The 16,762-nt window shown below is 36.6% G+C and overlaps 5 protein-coding genes across 5 annotated transcripts; 3 read left to right on the top strand and 2 right to left on the bottom strand.

The window, feature by feature from the left end:
- Positions 1–95: 95 nt before the first annotated feature.
- On the top strand, positions 96–1,485 carry SAPINGB_P003810 (uncharacterized protein; the record flags this gene model as incomplete). Its single annotated transcript, XM_031998525.1, has 3 exons — positions 96–142; positions 197–301; positions 351–1,485. 3 exons carry the CDS (start codon positions 96–98, stop codon positions 1,483–1,485), a joined length of 1,287 nt encoding a protein of 428 aa, XP_031854416.1.
- Positions 1,486–1,546: 61 nt separating this feature from the next.
- On the bottom strand, positions 1,547–3,637 carry SAPINGB_P003809 (uncharacterized protein; the record flags this gene model as incomplete). The annotated part of the gene is made up of 1 exon (XM_031998524.1): positions 1,547–3,637. The coding sequence occupies one exon, from the start codon at positions 3,635–3,637 to the stop codon at positions 1,547–1,549; it is 2,091 nt and encodes a 696-aa protein (XP_031854415.1).
- A 1,550-nt stretch (positions 3,638–5,187) lies between these two features.
- SAPINGB_P003808 (uncharacterized protein) lies at positions 5,188–5,469 on the top strand (the record flags this gene model as incomplete). The annotated part of the gene is made up of 2 exons (XM_031998523.1): positions 5,188–5,359; positions 5,411–5,469. 2 exons carry the CDS (start codon positions 5,188–5,190, stop codon positions 5,467–5,469), a joined length of 231 nt encoding a protein of 76 aa, XP_031854414.1.
- Positions 5,470–5,814: 345 nt separating this feature from the next.
- Positions 5,815–7,582, bottom strand: SAPINGB_P003807 (uncharacterized protein; the record flags this gene model as incomplete). Its single annotated transcript, XM_031998522.1, has 2 exons — positions 5,815–6,916; positions 7,023–7,582. 2 exons carry the CDS (start codon positions 7,580–7,582, stop codon positions 5,815–5,817), a joined length of 1,662 nt encoding a protein of 553 aa, XP_031854413.1.
- A 579-nt stretch (positions 7,583–8,161) lies between these two features.
- Positions 8,162–9,613, top strand: SAPINGB_P003806 (uncharacterized protein; the record flags this gene model as incomplete). The annotated part of the gene is made up of 1 exon (XM_031998521.1): positions 8,162–9,613. The coding sequence occupies one exon, from the start codon at positions 8,162–8,164 to the stop codon at positions 9,611–9,613; it is 1,452 nt and encodes a 483-aa protein (XP_031854412.1).
- Positions 9,614–16,762: the final 7,149 nt, after the last annotated feature.

Here is a 16,762-nt window from a genome sequence, read left to right as displayed (position 1 = left end):
TGTTGTAACAGAATAACCTCTGCCACCACCCCCCGAAAGCAACTAACACACCTGTATCGTCGCCACTATCACTAATAATCATATAACAGCTGAAAATGACAGATAATGTAAAGTCAGGGCAGCAGGATGTTCCCGATAGAAAGTAAGGTTTAAGAGTAATTATGGGAATTGTTTTTTGTACTAACTTTGGTTGTAGTATTAAACCACTAGAGCTCTTGTTGAGTCGCAGAGGACCCTTTACTTTTGAAGAATTTACCCCAGGCATTGAAGTTGCTCATAACCTAACCAAGATGAAGGTTTTGTAAGTATTTAAAATATTTTTATCAAGAATTAGTTTCTAATATTTGTAGGGTTATTGGTGCTGGTGGCTTGGGGTGCGAGATTCTTAAAAACCTGGCATTATCTGGTTTCCGCGATATTCATGTCATTGACTTAGATACAATTGACTTGTCGAACCTGAACCGCCAATTTCTTTTCCGTAAGACTGACATTGGAAAATCCAAAGCCATTGTTGCTGCCGAATTTGTGAACAAAAGAGTCAAAGGTGTAAAAGTGACACCGTATTTTGGCAAAATTCAAGACAAGGACATTAACTACTATATGCAGTTTCAGCTCGTAATTTGCGGGCTAGATAATATAGAGGCGCGACGATGGATAAATGCGACACTGGTGAGCATGGTAGATGAGAATAATCCAGACACATTAAAGCCCTTGATTGATGGTGGTACAGAGGGACTTCGTGGTCAGTCGCGTGTGATTATCCCTACAATTTCTTCTTGCTTTGAGTGTTCGCTAGATTTGCTAGGTCCACAAGTAACGTTTCCAATTTGCACTATTGCCAATACACCACGGCAACCTGAGCACTGTGTTGAATATGCATCGGTAATTGAATGGGATAAAGCTTTTCCTGGGCAGGCAATTGACGGAGACAATCCGGAACATATTTCGTGGCTGTTCGAGACGGCGAAGCGGCGGGCCGCCGAGTTTTCAATCACGGGCGTGACTTACGCCTTGACGCAGGGAATTGTGAAGCACATTATCCCAGCAGTAGCATCGACAAACGCTATCATTGCTGCGTCGTGTTGCAACGAGGCACTCAAGATTGCAACGTCTGCAAACCAGTATTTGAACAATTACATGATGTATGCCGGCGACTCGTCTGTGTACACATTTACATATGAGTACCATCGTAAACCGGACTGTGCAGTATGCGGGAATAATCTTAAACATATGACAGTTCCTGGAAGCAAAACTCTTGAGGAGTTTATCGAAATGCTGGGGGCTCATCCGGATATTAAAGCCAACAAGCCTTCGCTGCGAAGTGAGTCGATGAGCTTGTACTTTCAGCAACCACCGCAACTTGAGGAAATGACACGCAAGAACTTGAGTAAACGGTTGGATGAGCTGATACAAAACGGCGAACAGGTGACTGTATCAGATCGTAATTTGCCTTTCCCTGTGATTGTCAAGGTTCAGTTGTCATAATTATATGGTTATATGGTTATATATTTATCTTCATTAAAATACATGCGGAAATGTATATGCTCTATGGTGATGCGGCGTCAATGATTTTGTCGCCTGAAATAAGACCTGTTGTGGCTATTAAAATGTTGAAAACATCTGATCGCTCGGAAATGAAGCGCAAGGCTGCAATTTCGGCGTAAGTAATTCCACCAATATAAAAAACAATGATGTTTGCCTTGTGAGGCCCACTTCCTGGGGGGGTCGGGCTGTTGCGTGTTAGAATTTTGCGCAACTTGCCTTCACGCAAAAATAGCTCGTCGTGCTGGACCTCGTCAACACGCGGACCGGGAATGTTTTTAAGAATGGCCTCGGCACCTTTCCAGCCAACAGCCTTCCATGGAGCTGCTGCCGTTGGTGCCCCTCTTTTTGCCTTTGTACCAAAAAATAACGCGTCTTTGTCAATTGCTGCTTGAACAATTCTTACACTTAGTGGAGAGTAACCTGAGTATGTAAAGGCAATATCGCTAGGATCCATATCATCTTGTTGCTCAGAAATCAACGCCAATTGTTTTCTTGCCGATGGGAACCAGTTTGGTTTGCTTGGGTGGCGAGGGAATAGCAGGCCCAAAGTTTCAAGGTTCTCAAAAGTGGTAAGGTGTTGGTAGCCATAGGTTTGGAGAAATTCACGCTTAAAATGAAGTAGTTCTTTTTCCTTGATACCACCGTTGCAAACAGAGTCAATACAAAGAAGTCTCAGAACCATTGCTGGGTTGGATGCACGGTCAATGAGATCTTCAATCATGGTATGGATCTGTGTTAAATCAAGTGTATCAGCGACCAGGTTCTGTTGAATTTCAAGCCACTTGTTGAACTCTTCCTCGCGGAGTGTAGTCATGAGTTCTTCAGCAAGTGCTGTGTGAAAACGAAGAACTTGGTGCAATGACTGAAGTCCGCCTAGCTTACCGACAAATGCTTTGATTTGGTTGACAGTTTTTGCTTCGTGGCGCAACTCATAGTCCGACTGTAGCTGGCGAGCAACCTTGTTAAGAGTATGGCCGACGGTTGAAAAGTTTGTGTCTTTAATGGTAGCAAAGAGCTGGTCATTATCACTGCCCAGAGTAACTTTTTTGCTGTCAACTGTGAGGTTCTGGACCAGGTCCGGATGTTGTTCTGCAGAATCAGACGTGAGCACGAGCGGAGACGAATTTTGGTGAGCTTGTGGGGAGTCTTTATTTTGGGGAGGGGTAACAATGTGAATTGGTAACTCGACTTGGCCTGACTCTGTGACACCGTAAAACTCTTCAATGAGACCCTGGTATGTGAGCTGGGTAAGTAATGGAGTGAGAGGGTCGATCTGACGATCAATAACAACAAGCTGTTCAATATTTTTGCCGGAAAAGATGTTAGTGTACTGATGGTCAAAAATGTCATTGACGGATGGTGGTGGCCCTGTTTGCCGTGACACAGCCTCGCTAAGATTTGTTTGGTGCTCCTCGCGCTTGCGCAGCAAGATGTCGACGAGCTCCTGGGCTCCACGGCCCTTGCCAGTGATTCTTCCGACAAGGCCGTAGCGCTGTTGGATATCCTGAATGGCTGCTGCTGCATGGTGGACAGTGGAAGGTACGTTTGCAAGACACGCGTCGCGAAATCCACCTCCGCCAGGCATGTTAAGAGAAAGCAGGTCTGGAGCTAGTGGGACAAAGTAAATGGGCCATATGTGAAGAGAAATGTCACCAAGAACACCCGCATTTTCAAGCACGGCGACGAGATCTGGGGCGCGGTCTGGGGTTTGGATGACTGAGATGTCGTAGTATGGAGAAGTCGATGAGCCGTCAGTGCTGTTTGATTGATTAAGAAGCTGTTGAGCTGTAGAAGCAACAAGAGCTGCAGAGTGTGGTGAAGCTACAGAAGGGACAAGAAATGTGATATATTTAGGACCTGAGGTGGAAGAGGTGACTGCTGCAGAGATAAGTTGGACTAGAGATGGTGAGTCTAGCCAAAACATCTTCTCGACACCGTGTTCCTGAAGGGTTCCATAGGACGCGATGAGCGAAAGAGTAGATGCAAGAGAGCGGTCAATGACAAGACATTTTCTGCCACGAATAGCATCAAGAGTGGCCAAAAGCGAGTCCAGGGCTTCGTCTTTGAGAGCCTTAGTATCGACCGGGGCCATTGTGTATGTAGTAGGATGTTTAGAGATATCTAAATAATAATGGAAAAGGTCGTGACGGATAAAGAATTTTAAGAGAGTTTTGGAGGATTGAATATGATATTTTACATTTTTGATAAAATATATGATAGCAATTTAGCAAACATAAAAAACTAAGTTACATAAGTAGTCTTAACTTACCGCGCATGGATAAGTTATTCAAAATGGGGGGTGAATATTTTCAAGCTTAAAAAAAATGGCTTGATTTTTGTCTACGCATTTAAACATGAAATCACACAAGAAATGAAAACTTGAAGGGAAATCTAAAGCCTTGCTAGGCAGAGATAATACTGTTTTTTTGTTCTTTTTTTCATTTTTTTTTGTAAATTGATACGTAAGAATGGTGATCATAAGCAAGGATAGATAGATATAGATAGATATAGGTTGATATTAAGTTTTTTTTTTAAATTTTTTTTCTCATATTATTATCTATGACGTGAGAAAACGAGAGCCGGAATAAAAGGTAGTTAATATTGTGATTTAATGCCTGGAAAAATGTTCTGGGGAATTGTTTAATCGTCCTGGCCCTTGGTCTTCTCGTACTCGGCGTACCAGTTCTCACGCTGTTTAACGTAGCCGTTGTGAATGCTAGATAGAAGAAAAGTTAGTTTTCTATTGTTCAAATCGCTAAGAGGGACTCATAGCACGTACCCGTACCACCAGCCGGCGGCAAGAACGCCACCAACAATGAAGGAAACGGAGATGTCAGTAATGATCTTCTTCTTAAGGGTGCCAACGATGGGAGCGACCATTTTTGCGATGTTTTGTGATAGTGGGTTGTATAGAGGGGAAGGGGGTTGAGATGTGGTGATGGAGAGAGTAAAAAAAAAAAAAAAAGCGGGTTGAATATTTTTGGTGGTAGTTGTGTAGAATTAAAAAAAAAAAAAAAATCGGGATTAGGTTAACCAATCAAACATTGGTCAAAAATATTATGTAATAACATTTATTATGCTGACTAACTTACTGTGAGCAGAAAAGCCTGCCCGAAATACACACCTAACTCCCCCCCTCCCTCCTCGAACGAGCAGTTTTTGTTCAGATCTGTGAGAATATTATTGTCTCAATGAATATAAAAGGTCCCTAGTCTGCTGCTGGTTATTTGTAGATCTTTAGAAATTGCAGATTTCCCCAGTTTTTTTTCAATCTAAAAGTTTCCTTTTTCTTCAGGGTCAAAATTTGTTGATATCAAGGCTCTTTGCCGGGCTCTGCTGAACGGATTTCTCCTGCCCAATCACCTCGCCGCCAAAGGAAAGCGCCAGCAAAATACACACACACAGGAAAAAAATGTCACTCCACAAATATAAAAATCACCACTACCACCACTATTACAGTCACGTGATCTACCCAATGAGCGCACTGTGTCTTTTCGCCCTTTAAAAATTTTTTGTCTTCCATTCGACTGGGCCAAAAAAAAAAAAACCCACCAACAATACTTTTAAACCTCCTTTTTTTTTTTTATTCCCACACATCACCACCACTTACTCCCACCACCCATAAACCCACAATCTTCAACAATGTTGTCCAGAGCTGCCGTTAGAACCACCTCTCTCGTCTCCAGACGTGGCTTTTCCTCTTCTGCTATCTCCAAGGTCGAGCACCACTGGCCTGAGGGACCTTACACCAACATTCCTTTCAAGGTCCACAACAGAAAGATCCCCTACTTCTTTGTTCACTGGACTTTCTTCCGTATGTAAACATAACATTTCCATGATTATCACTGTTACTAATTTTTTTTAGTTGTCGGTCTTGGCTCTCCCTTTGCCATTTGCTACTACCAGCTCAAGAAGTCTTCTTAAATAATGTTGGCTCATTTTCTTTCAATTTCTAATAAAACTGTTATGACCTATTATTTCCACCCTTTCATCATCTTCTATTTTTGTTAATAAACTTTGAAAAATACTATTCTCCGAATTATGACTATTCTGATTATTTCAAAATATTTTACATTTTTTCAAAATTGATTTTATTTTTATTCTCGTATATATTAAAAAAATGGCTTTTGAATATCAAAGCCCACTCCGGAACCGTGATTATTTTTTTGTCTCAACACCCATTCGATCAAATCTTAAGTCTACAAATATATTTAACACACCATCCTATATCTCTTTACTAAATACCTATTAGGCACTTCTTTTTTATGTTTATCGCCGTTTGGGTGTGCTTGGAATTGATAACCGACTACTACTTGTGTTGCCATACCCTACATCTCCTTGATACACTGCTGCTGACGACGAGCCACGGCTGTACATGCGTTTAAAGGGACTTGCACTTTCTGCCCGAGCAATCTTATGCGCATGTACTACAGCTGCCGCTGCTGCTCGTGGATTCGTCTCAAACGTAGGATACCCACGATTTTTAGAGGACTCTCCGTTGTTGCCTTCTCTGCGTACCTGCCCTAACCCACTTTCGGTATGCTGAAAAACAGAAACATCAGTTAGATGGCTAGTTCCCCTATTCACCTCTATACCAACTCTTCCGCCACGGTTCCCATTTCCGTAGTTTTGTTGTTGCTGCTGCTTTTGTGTCTCAATATTTCCGTAGTATCCTCCTCCTCCACTTGGCCCGATATCAGTCCCGGCTACTCCCCGCCGCGTCGTAACGTTAGGATGCATCCCGTACCTCTGATCTCCGTTGTAGTCTTTCTTCTCTTGTAAGACAGTCGCTGAAATTCCTCCGTATCTATCCCCAACTCCTCGAGAACCATTATTAAACATTTGGCCACTCATAGCTATAGTACTACCAAAACCTCCTTGGGACAGCAATTGATTATCAGTCGGAGCTCGGCGATGAGGATAATACACTCTGTGTGATTGCAGAGGTTTTTTTTGCCCCACGTTATCCTTGGGTACACTTACAAACACATTCTCGGGACCCGGAACGTATTCGTATGATCCATGACCGCGGGGAGTCTCAGTAACCCTTTGCACTGGATTTGTCATTGCACTTCGTTGAACACTACTTACAAAGTCGCGCGGAGCTCGAGTTGATCCATCTAATCTTGCCCGCTTCGACGAGTGCCCATGCCCTGGAGGGGGCATATGAGCACCGGAAGATTGCTTGCTGCTTAGAGGTGTTGAAGTCTCTAATGGTACTGAATCACGCAAATGACTTTGAATTGTAGTAGCACTACTACCAGTAGTATTAACAGCAACTAATCGACTACGCAAATTTTCTAATTCATGTTCCAAAGCCACTATGCGCTCAACATTCTGCTTGCCTTTAGCTATTTCTTCATTGAGTTTCCTAAAAAAAAATCATTAGCCAGTGATCAAAATCAAATCAAATCAAACCAAAATTGAGAAAAAAAGCCAAAGCATTATTTCAACTTATGTTTTTTTTTTAGTCACACGTTTTGCAATCATTTGAATTGTCCATTTCTTCTCGCAACCGCTGTGCAAGTTCTTTATATTTTGCCGTCAGTTTTGCAATCGTCTTAATCTGTCTTTGGCATCGCACAACCAGCCCATCTGTTTGGAACTTTGCAACTGCATAAATTGACTCCAGAGATGAAATATACGGTCGGAAATAAGACTGCAACTCTACAGGCAGTGCCTCCTTAGTAAGTGGAACAACAGAAATGCCGGTTGCACTGCATACAGGACATATATGTGTTTTGGGGCTCTTGTTTGCTCCTGATTCGTTTTTTGACCTGGTTAATTGTGCTCCACCATTTGAAGGACCGCCTTCCCAAGTACCGGGCCCACCATTATCTAAACCTTTTGGAAACCGATCTGATCTAGAGTTGGATCTATCAGATAGTGATTCACCAGAAATACACTTCTTATGATGATGTGCGCAGAGTAGATGTGCGCAAGATGTCAAGTAAAAGGAGCCTTCATCCGAGTTGCACACTCCGCAATACACATAAAGCTGTTTAAACGAAACGTCTTTGTCATTGGACTGGGCCATTGTAAAAAAAAAAACAAAAAAACAAAATACTAAACTTAATGATTGATATTGATATTGATGTTGCTATTACTATTAATTAAACAAATTCTTAATATAGTCTCTTCGTTTTTGCGAATAGTTTTAAAGAAGTTTGTAAAGAGAGCTAGTGAAAAAAAAGTGGAGAGTTGGGAAAGCCCTAGTTACACAGATGTTACAATACTGATAAAGAATTGTAACAGCTCAAAAGCTCTCAATTTTTCAACGATTCCAGATGATTGACTTGATTTTCAGCAAACAACCCAGAAACCTTTCAATTAATTTTTTCTTGGTCTCATCAAGTATCGCCCATAAATTCCATAGGAGTATCAACTTGAAAATAAAAAAGGGTTGTAGTGCGCAATTCGAAACTGATGCTGCTCATGGGCAAAAACGTGGGATAACCTAAATCTTAATAATTTGGAGGTAGTTGTCCCAACTTTTTTTTTTTTTTTTTTTTTTTTTTGGTATATCCTCTAAACATGAAGCCCATTTTATCCAATTCTATTTTACTGCCCTTAGAAAATTACCTATCGCTATCATATTTATTCTGCTTTTCGTAAGATGCCACCAAAAAATGAAAACAGAGAACTTCTCATTGCTGAGGCCTTGAAGCTTGCAAACATGGGAACCCTGTCAATCAGAAAATCTGCACAAACTTTTGGATTATGCCCATCGACTTTAACTCGAAGGCATCACGGGGCGTCAACTTCCAAAAAATCCCATGCACGGTTTCAAAAGCTTGACCCGAAACAAGAAAATGAATTAGCCCAAAGAATACGTGCTAGGGCACGTATCGGTCAGCCCCTCATTAACTCGATTCTCCGACAATTGGCTTTCAACGCTCTGCATCAAAACTCCCCCAATGCTACTTTGGGGAACCACTGGACAGAATCCTTTTTGAGACGGTACCCTGACCTGAAAATCACTAAAGCAAAAGACTTTGAACCTACACTCAGAGACTCAGCGGACCCGGCTGCGGTCAGAAAGTTTCAGAACATGTATCTTTCTCGGAAAATTCAAAATATCAAACCTGAAAACATTTACAATGTTGATGAAACTAGCTTTGATGAGTCCAATTTTCAAAATTTACATGTTTTTATCCCTCAAGAAACTAAAAGCTATTTGAAAGTATATAGTGGTCGCAAGTGGATCACCGTAATTGAGTGTGTCCGTGCAGACGGTACTACCATACCTCCCTTTTTTATTTTTGCAGATGAAAATACTCCAGAATCTTGGATAGACAGCGTCTTCGATTCCAAAAAGCAAACAGAAACCTGGGGTGGTGGCTTCACTAAGAAGGGCTGGGTCGAACGAACTTCCTTCACAGAATGGGCTAAAACAATATTTTTCCCAAACACTGTGCCACTCAATCCTTCAGAGCCTCGCTTATTATTCTTAGACGGCCATCCAGCACACCGAAACCCAGAGTTTCTTAAACTTTGCTTTGATAATAATACATTTGTTTTGTTTTTACCTCCTCAATCTTCTCATTTTTTACAACCTCTTGACGTGGCAGGTTTCCCACACTTGAAAAAATTGTTGGCCCAAAATATTGAAATTAACCCTCCACTATTTAGCGAATCTTTGAAACAAAGAGCAGATTTTATTGACCGATACTGTGATGTTCGCCCTCAAGCATTTTCAAAGGAAATTGTAGACTTTGGTTGGTATCAAACTGGTTTATGGCCTTTTCAAAGAATCGATTTCCCTGAATGCGTGATGAGGCTTACTGAAATAAATAGCGATTACGAAAATGCAAAAAAAGGGGAAAACATGGAGTACACTTGGAAACCAGCACCTTTGCCACACTCTTTACCCGAGAAACCAACTCCTCAAACTACCTCTCAGGAGAGTCAAAATGAGCCGAGGTATATGGTACTTGGCGTTGAGCTGACTTATGCAAACTACTCAAACCCGCAGCAGCATGCTCAAGAGCTTGCGCAATACGTAGGACAAAAAAATGGGTACTCTTTCAATACAGAAACCTCTCTGAGGCATAGTGATTGCAATTGAATTATGGAAAGAGGTTACCATTTAGGCTTATCGACTTTTGAAATACGGTACTTTGTTTATCTATTTTTTTTACTGTTTTCCAGCATTTTATTAAATAAAGTTCATCGGAATAATCATAGCTTTCCTTGGCAACAAAATTTCCTGGTTAAAATCCTCGATTCTTTGTTTCGTTGTTAATATGATTCACTTTTACCTGGCTGACCTATACATTTCAACTGTATTTTATTGCTCCTAAATGCGGTCATTATTTTTTTTTCAGTTGAGCTAATATTGATAGTCTAATCATTGAGAAAGACAAAAGTTGGAATCAAGAACCTGTTTAAAGAAAATACAATTGATAAAGCCTTAGAAAATTGATATGCATATGATTTGTTTCTAAAGACAAACTTGGATCTTAAAAATAGCCCATATTAAAGAAGACATATTTATGAATCAAGAACCTGTTTGTTATCAAGCTTAAAGCTTACACCATTTCTGCCTGTTGCTCAAAATCTAGTACCTGCAATTTTACAGATTTTTAAAAAAATTGTTTCTACTGAAAACAACAAAATTTCAGGATTTAAATGAGTATGATTTATGACAAGAAAAAATGTCAATATATATATATATATTTAATTTGCACAAGAATCTTTGGTTTTATGGTTACCATGTTACAATGATTTGTTCAATAAGTTAAAGAATCGCAAACAGAGTTTAGGTATTTTGGAAATTGATGACAATATTTGGCATTTACAAAATTTGCCTAACATACGAAATTAAATCAAAATTATCTTTTTTAGGAATATACTTTTTGTTTTCATTGGTATCAGTTCCTTTATTTAAAATTAACTTGTGCTTTTTATATAACAAGACGTCTTTATTTAGAAAAAACTTACAGCCCTGTATTAAAAAAAATAAATCTTTTTTTTCATCATTTATTGATTTGTAGCACTTATGACATTTTGTGAGTTTTTTTTGTCGCTCAAAGTTTTTCGTATTGTATAAATCTTTTAATATTGAAGCTTTTGATTTTGTAAAAGTATAAAAGTATAAAACTATATTTAGTTCATAGAAAAACTATTTTAGTAGAAAAATTTGGCTGATACATTTGGTTTAGTAAATTTAAAAGTCCACTTTTTTTTTGGTAGTTATTTATTTAGGTTCGTGGTGTCAAATGAATATCGTTTCGGTTCCAATGTTTCGGTTCTATTTTTATCAAAATAATCGTATTAATGATAGCCTTTAAACTATATAGCAGTCACTATCTTTTTTTTTAACATTTTAGTTGAAAAATGCTGCCCTTTTTAAACTATTAGGAAAGATATTTGTTAATAGTATCGTCAATGATGCTTACAGAATAATTCTAGGCATGAATGATGAAATAGAAATCGTTTCTATACATTTTTAGAATTTAAGTTTAACCATTTTCAGAGGTGTTTAAATTCGCTTATTGAAACCATGTATTTGAACTGCCTAATTGACATCAAATTACTTAGTCAAAAAAAAAAAAAATGAGCGAAATTCTTCCAAATTTAACTCTTTCTTTATTGGTAGATCTTGGTAAATTGATAAACTGATAATTTTTTTAAATTCACTTTAGAAAAAAATAAATATCTCCTGAATACATTCATTTTCAAGTTGAATTCAATATATTGTAAGAATATTTTAATAAAAGCATTAATATATATATATATATATATAATTGTAAGAAAAAGGATATGGAAAAATTTACCGGAAAAATTGTATGCTCATAAGCATATAATTAATTACAAGCTAGAGTTTAGAAGTTAATATCAAGCTTACTAAGGAGGTTTATGCAAGTTTAACTCAGCAGCCTAATTGGGTATTTTAAGTATTATTCTTTCTAAAAAAGTGAAAGAGCTTACTTTCCCATTTCCCCTCCTTCATATACAAAAAGGGTTGTTTGGGAAATCAACTTCCTTAGTATTTTCAGTAATTAATTTTACGATAACAAAATGGTTATCCTATTTTATGTCGTTTTAACTCTCTCTAGATTTGACTAAATTGGCTAAAAAAATCCTACAAAATTCTTCTAAGCAATTCTTTTGGTTCAATTATTTTATTTTACAAATGCTAAACCACAAAAGTGTTTCTACCTTTTTATAACTCATTCAAGGTCATTAATGTTTCTCATATTGATATTGTTAAAATTGAGCACTCACCCCGACTCTGACTGAGCCTGATTTTGAGTCAGAACTGGCAATCCCCATATTTCTCATATACCTTTGTTGCAACGGCATCGTAACTGGTGGGTCGCCCATGAAGTTTGACAAAAACTGACGACGGACCATGAGCGATATCCCCGTATTGATCCCTACTAATTGGGACCCTTGTAACATTGAAATGGAGCGATTCACGAAAGAAAAATTTCGCATTTTTATCTTTAGAGCAATTTCATGTATATTAGTTAATTATAATAATGACTGGGAAACCTTTTAGTTTTTAAAGGTTTTAAAAGTAATTAAAAAGTGTGCTTTCTAAACTGTACCAAAATATTATAGTGGGTAATTTATTATCCCCCAAAAATGCTAAGACCTTTTCCATTCCACATTCTTTTTCAATTTTTTTCTCCATAAACTCATCCGAATTTAAAAGCTTGACGTTTGCATAGTAATTATATTGGGCATGGAATTTTTGAAGTGTTTCTGTGTCACAATAATAACTGGTATCACTTGGATGTTCTATTGAAAGAAACCCAAAAACCCCAATAATTTTTTTGATTATACACACACAGGGTGGCTTCTGAGAGACCTAAAGAACAATAGTAGCAAGGGCTTGGAAAATGATTGCCGCCATCTAGGTGATTGAAGAGAAGTTTCTAAAAACAAAAGTAAGGCCAGCCGTTATAATGACCGATTGTATAATATACCATCAGAGTTTTGCAAACGAAAAATGAATAGATTATAAAATTTTATACTTGTTTAATTTTTTTAAAAAATATTTTGATAGCCTCTTTAGCTGTTAAAGAAACCAATTGTTTACAGTTTACCAACTTTTCAAACTAAATATACATTATGACAGCTCTAAAATGTGCATACTCCGAGAGGGTATCTTGGTCAAGATTTGACGGGATGTATTTCATTTTTTTCAAAGTAGTTTTTTTAGGTATTTATTCCAGCTGGTAAAACTAAAGGGTCATGATTCTAATTTTTAGGTACTTGTTCAAGATTTTCATTCTAAAAATCTTGCTATTTTCGTTTGCATATTCTGATCCTTAGTAGTCACGGTCACCACAATCATCACTATCATAATTATCGTCGTCATAGCTATCCGAAACCTTCAAACAGTGGATGTCAAGAAACTCAGCATTTTTTGGTGCTAAAAGATAGTTAGAATAAGAAGAATTAAGGAATAATACTCATTAGTTACCACGATAGCGGTAGGATTTAAAAGGAGATATTATATAATATTTTGGTTTGTGCAGCTGTGAAAATTACTTTACTACTTTTTCATTCTTTTTCTCAAATTAAACTTTGGTTAATTACTATAATATATATATCATAGGTTTTAGAAGTTGATTGTCGCCAAAATATTTTACGTACCTGTCTATGGTTTGACTATTTTTTTCTTAATTGTTTTTGACCGAAGACTAGGTGTGTTGGCTTGCTGTACCAGGGGATTTAAAACTTGGGCATTATGAGATGATTTCAATAATTGCTTTTATAGTAGTTAATACTGACAACTTAAATTGTTTAAAAAAAGATATCTAACAATTATATTTTAAAAAGAACAGAAATATAAGAGAAACATAAAAAATAGAAATGAAAAGAATAACTTGTCAGGAATCCCTTCATTCTAGGCTTCCGTTTATTCATCTTGGTTTAAATAGGGGGGTGTAGCCGTACAGAGTGCGGCTTGAATGCGACTTTTGTGTATTATACCTGTCATGAGTAATTTAGTCATGTGACTTAATACTTGATACTTGAGAATGGTACTTTAATTTGAATATTCATTAATGTTTCTTGTAGGTATTTGATTTCGAGTTTTAACGGTGCCTGTGATTATAGTAATAAGGGTTTAAAATAATTTTAAAAAATAGTTTACAAAAAGGAGTACTACTCGAGATTAACTTTAACTTTTTTTTTTGTTTATTTTGACTATTTCAGACCCAATTATGAAAAATTTCCGAAGATTGTCCGTTTGGTCTTCGGCCCGCGGGTCATCATGATTTCTCAGAGCTACAAGTTTTTTTTTTTTTTTTTTTTTTTTTTTTAAAAGAGCTTAGTTCTGAAATTCATTAAATTTATCAGATCATATTTTATTTAAGAACTGAAACTGATCTTAATATTCCCCCTTTTCCTTTTGTAATGAAAACAAAAAGACCTCCGAGGTACTTCCATGTTGCAAGGCTAAATTGTTGCACTGACAGTGTTTTTTAAGACAAACAATGAGAAATGGTCATCATTTAGAAAGTTCGCGCATGGAGCGGCTTAAATTCGGAGCGGTTGAGTGTGGATCAAGTGTAAGGGGTATTTGAATTTGAATATAACAGACTTGGTGATAATAAAAGTAAATTTGAAGAAGACTGTTTAATAAGGATGGTGATTATGATAGCCGTAATGATGGATATTGACTGTTTTTGGGTTTTTTGGTTCATGAACCTCATGAACCTCATTAACGGAGTACAAAGTGCCGAACAAGTTTACCGAGGATTTTTATTTTGTCTTCATGGGCAGAGATTCTTATGTGTATGAAACCCAAGATAAATGTTGTAATGCAAAGAAATAAAAATAAAGGAAAATTAAATAATAAATAATAAATAAACAGTTTACCATATGTGTAAGAGATCCGCTTGCCCAGAAAGCGATATGTGTGTGTGGGAGTAGATTGCCGAATTCATGCCAGACGAAATGAATACGAGAGAATGAGAGGGTGGTTTTTTTTTTGAGTCATACAGGAAAAGAATGGTGAAACAAGATTCTCAATCACTCATGGTAGTTGTTTTGTTGTTTTGAAAGAATCTTTCAAGTTATTTATTTGTTGAGTTACAATATCTTTATTATGTTTTTATTTTTTTTTTATTTATTTTTTTTTGGAGGTTTATTTTTATATAAATATATATGCACATTGTATGCTTTAATTATAATTATAGTATAATTATACTCTCGAGAATTATTTCTGTGGAAATGAAAAAAAATTCTTTTTTGGGAACACAGAAGGAACCGACCAAATGCTATTAGACTCTTTGATGACAAATGACGGTGTGGGGAAAACGAAAAAAAGAAGACGAAGAAGAATAAGTTGAGCCACGTTTTTTGCCTAAATAAGAAATTATATTTTTAATTTTGATTTTTCAGATCCGTGGGTGACCTTGATTTGTTCATAGTATTATGGAGGAGAGAAGGAGTTGAAACTTTTTTTTTTAATCCACCCAAGTAAACTTATGGATTGTTAAAAGAGGGGGGGGAAGAGACCCGGGATTTCAGGTAGAAGATGGTAATTGTAAATAGTCACAGCCCCTCCTTATGGTTTTCAATTTTTTTTTTTTTTTTTTTTTGCTATTTAAGTTTTAAAAAAAACAAAAAAAAAGAAATCGTGGAATCATGTCGGAGAAGTTGATGAATAAAACCGAGAAAGAAGGGAGTTTACTACTATATAATTCTACGAACGAGAGGGGTGGGAAGACAATCGTTATGGAACGGTCGGCATTGAATAATGAAAAAAAAAACGTGCAGAAAGAATTGTAATTTTTTTTTTTAAGAAATTAAAATAAAGAGTCACTCAATTGATATTTTCAAACTCTGATGAAGATATCACCATTTGCAGGTTAAATGGAGGTTTTGAATTTTTTTTGTTTTTTGTTTTTTGTTTTTTGTTTTTTGTTTTTTGTTTTTTGTTTTTTGTTTTTGTTTTTATTTTTAAAAATTTAAATTTGAAGGGCAAGAAAATTTTTTTTTATTTTTTCAAAGCGGAGAAGATGACCTAATCATGCAAAGATTAGGTAATATTGGGAAGACACGCCTAGTATAAATATATCGACAATATATACAATTAATAAAGAAGAAAAAAAAAAAATCAAAAGGTCCACACCGCCTCTCGTAAAGCTAGAATGATGACGAGAATTAAAAGGACACGATTTATAAAAAAACTTTTTTCCTTTTTTTTTCTCCTTCTTTTCCTCATTTTTATTTTCTCACAATTTTTCAATTGAAGGGAGAAGTTTTCTGTTGTTTTGTGTGAAGAAAACAATGCCAAAAAAACGGTTTGGAAGAGTAATAATGTCTGCTGGTTAACGGAAGCAGGTATTATACTTATAATTAGGTACTATATTAACAACTATATTATGACTATCCTAGCGGTAACCAGATGACAAGAAAAAAAAAGAGGAAAAAAAAAAATATTTAAGCGCACAAACACAAACAAATGTTCAAACGCAGCAGCAGCAGCAATAGCAGCAGTAGCAGCAGCAGCAACAGTACAAGTCAAGAAGAATTGAGAATCGCCGGGCACACCGAGCCATTAGATGGGCTGTGCCCTAGTAAAAAGAATAGTGAGTATTATGGCATAGTGCACCCGCACACACAAAATATTATTAGAGTCATTCGTTTAGAGCCTGGCGAGAATCCTGTGCGTGTGTGAACTTTTCGGAGGGGCCTTTTTTTTTTTTTAAATTTTTTTTTTTAATATTTTAATAATTTTATTTCCTCTCCTTTTTCTTTCTTCTTCCTTTTTTTTTTTTTTTTTTTCTTTCTTTTCTTTCTTCATCACAGTTCTTATTGTTCTCTGTTTTTTTTTACTAAGGATCTTCTGGTAAGTTTTCGTCATTTTTTCCCTTTTTCGTTGCTTTATATTATTATTTTGTTTTTCTTCTTTTATTTGAAAAAAAAAAAAAATCCTCTTGTTAAAAAATCAATCAACCTCCGTCCATCTCTCCGAACCCACGATATATCTTCAAGTGGAACAAAAAAAAAATTCATGAATAACCGCTTCTTCATATTTTGCACATCCATCAACCACAGTAAAAGTTAAACGTTAGCATTTCTCTTTCTCTTTTTTTCTTTTTGTTTGGTTGTTTATGTACTCGACAATTCCTTAGTTTGATTTGCAGATCTCTTTTTCTCTCATTCTTTACTATGATATACACTAGATACCCTCATAAATTGAGTTATTGTGGCGACTTTTTTCTTTCTTTCTATTCTTTCCATCCTT

This window comes from Magnusiomyces paraingens (assembly GCF_902498895.1).
Source record: "Magnusiomyces paraingens strain CBS 517.90 genome assembly, contig: contig3, whole genome shotgun sequence".
NCBI lineage: Eukaryota > Fungi > Ascomycota > Dipodascomycetes > Dipodascales > Dipodascaceae > Magnusiomyces > Magnusiomyces paraingens.
This window is presented reverse-complemented; position numbering and strand designations above follow the sequence as displayed.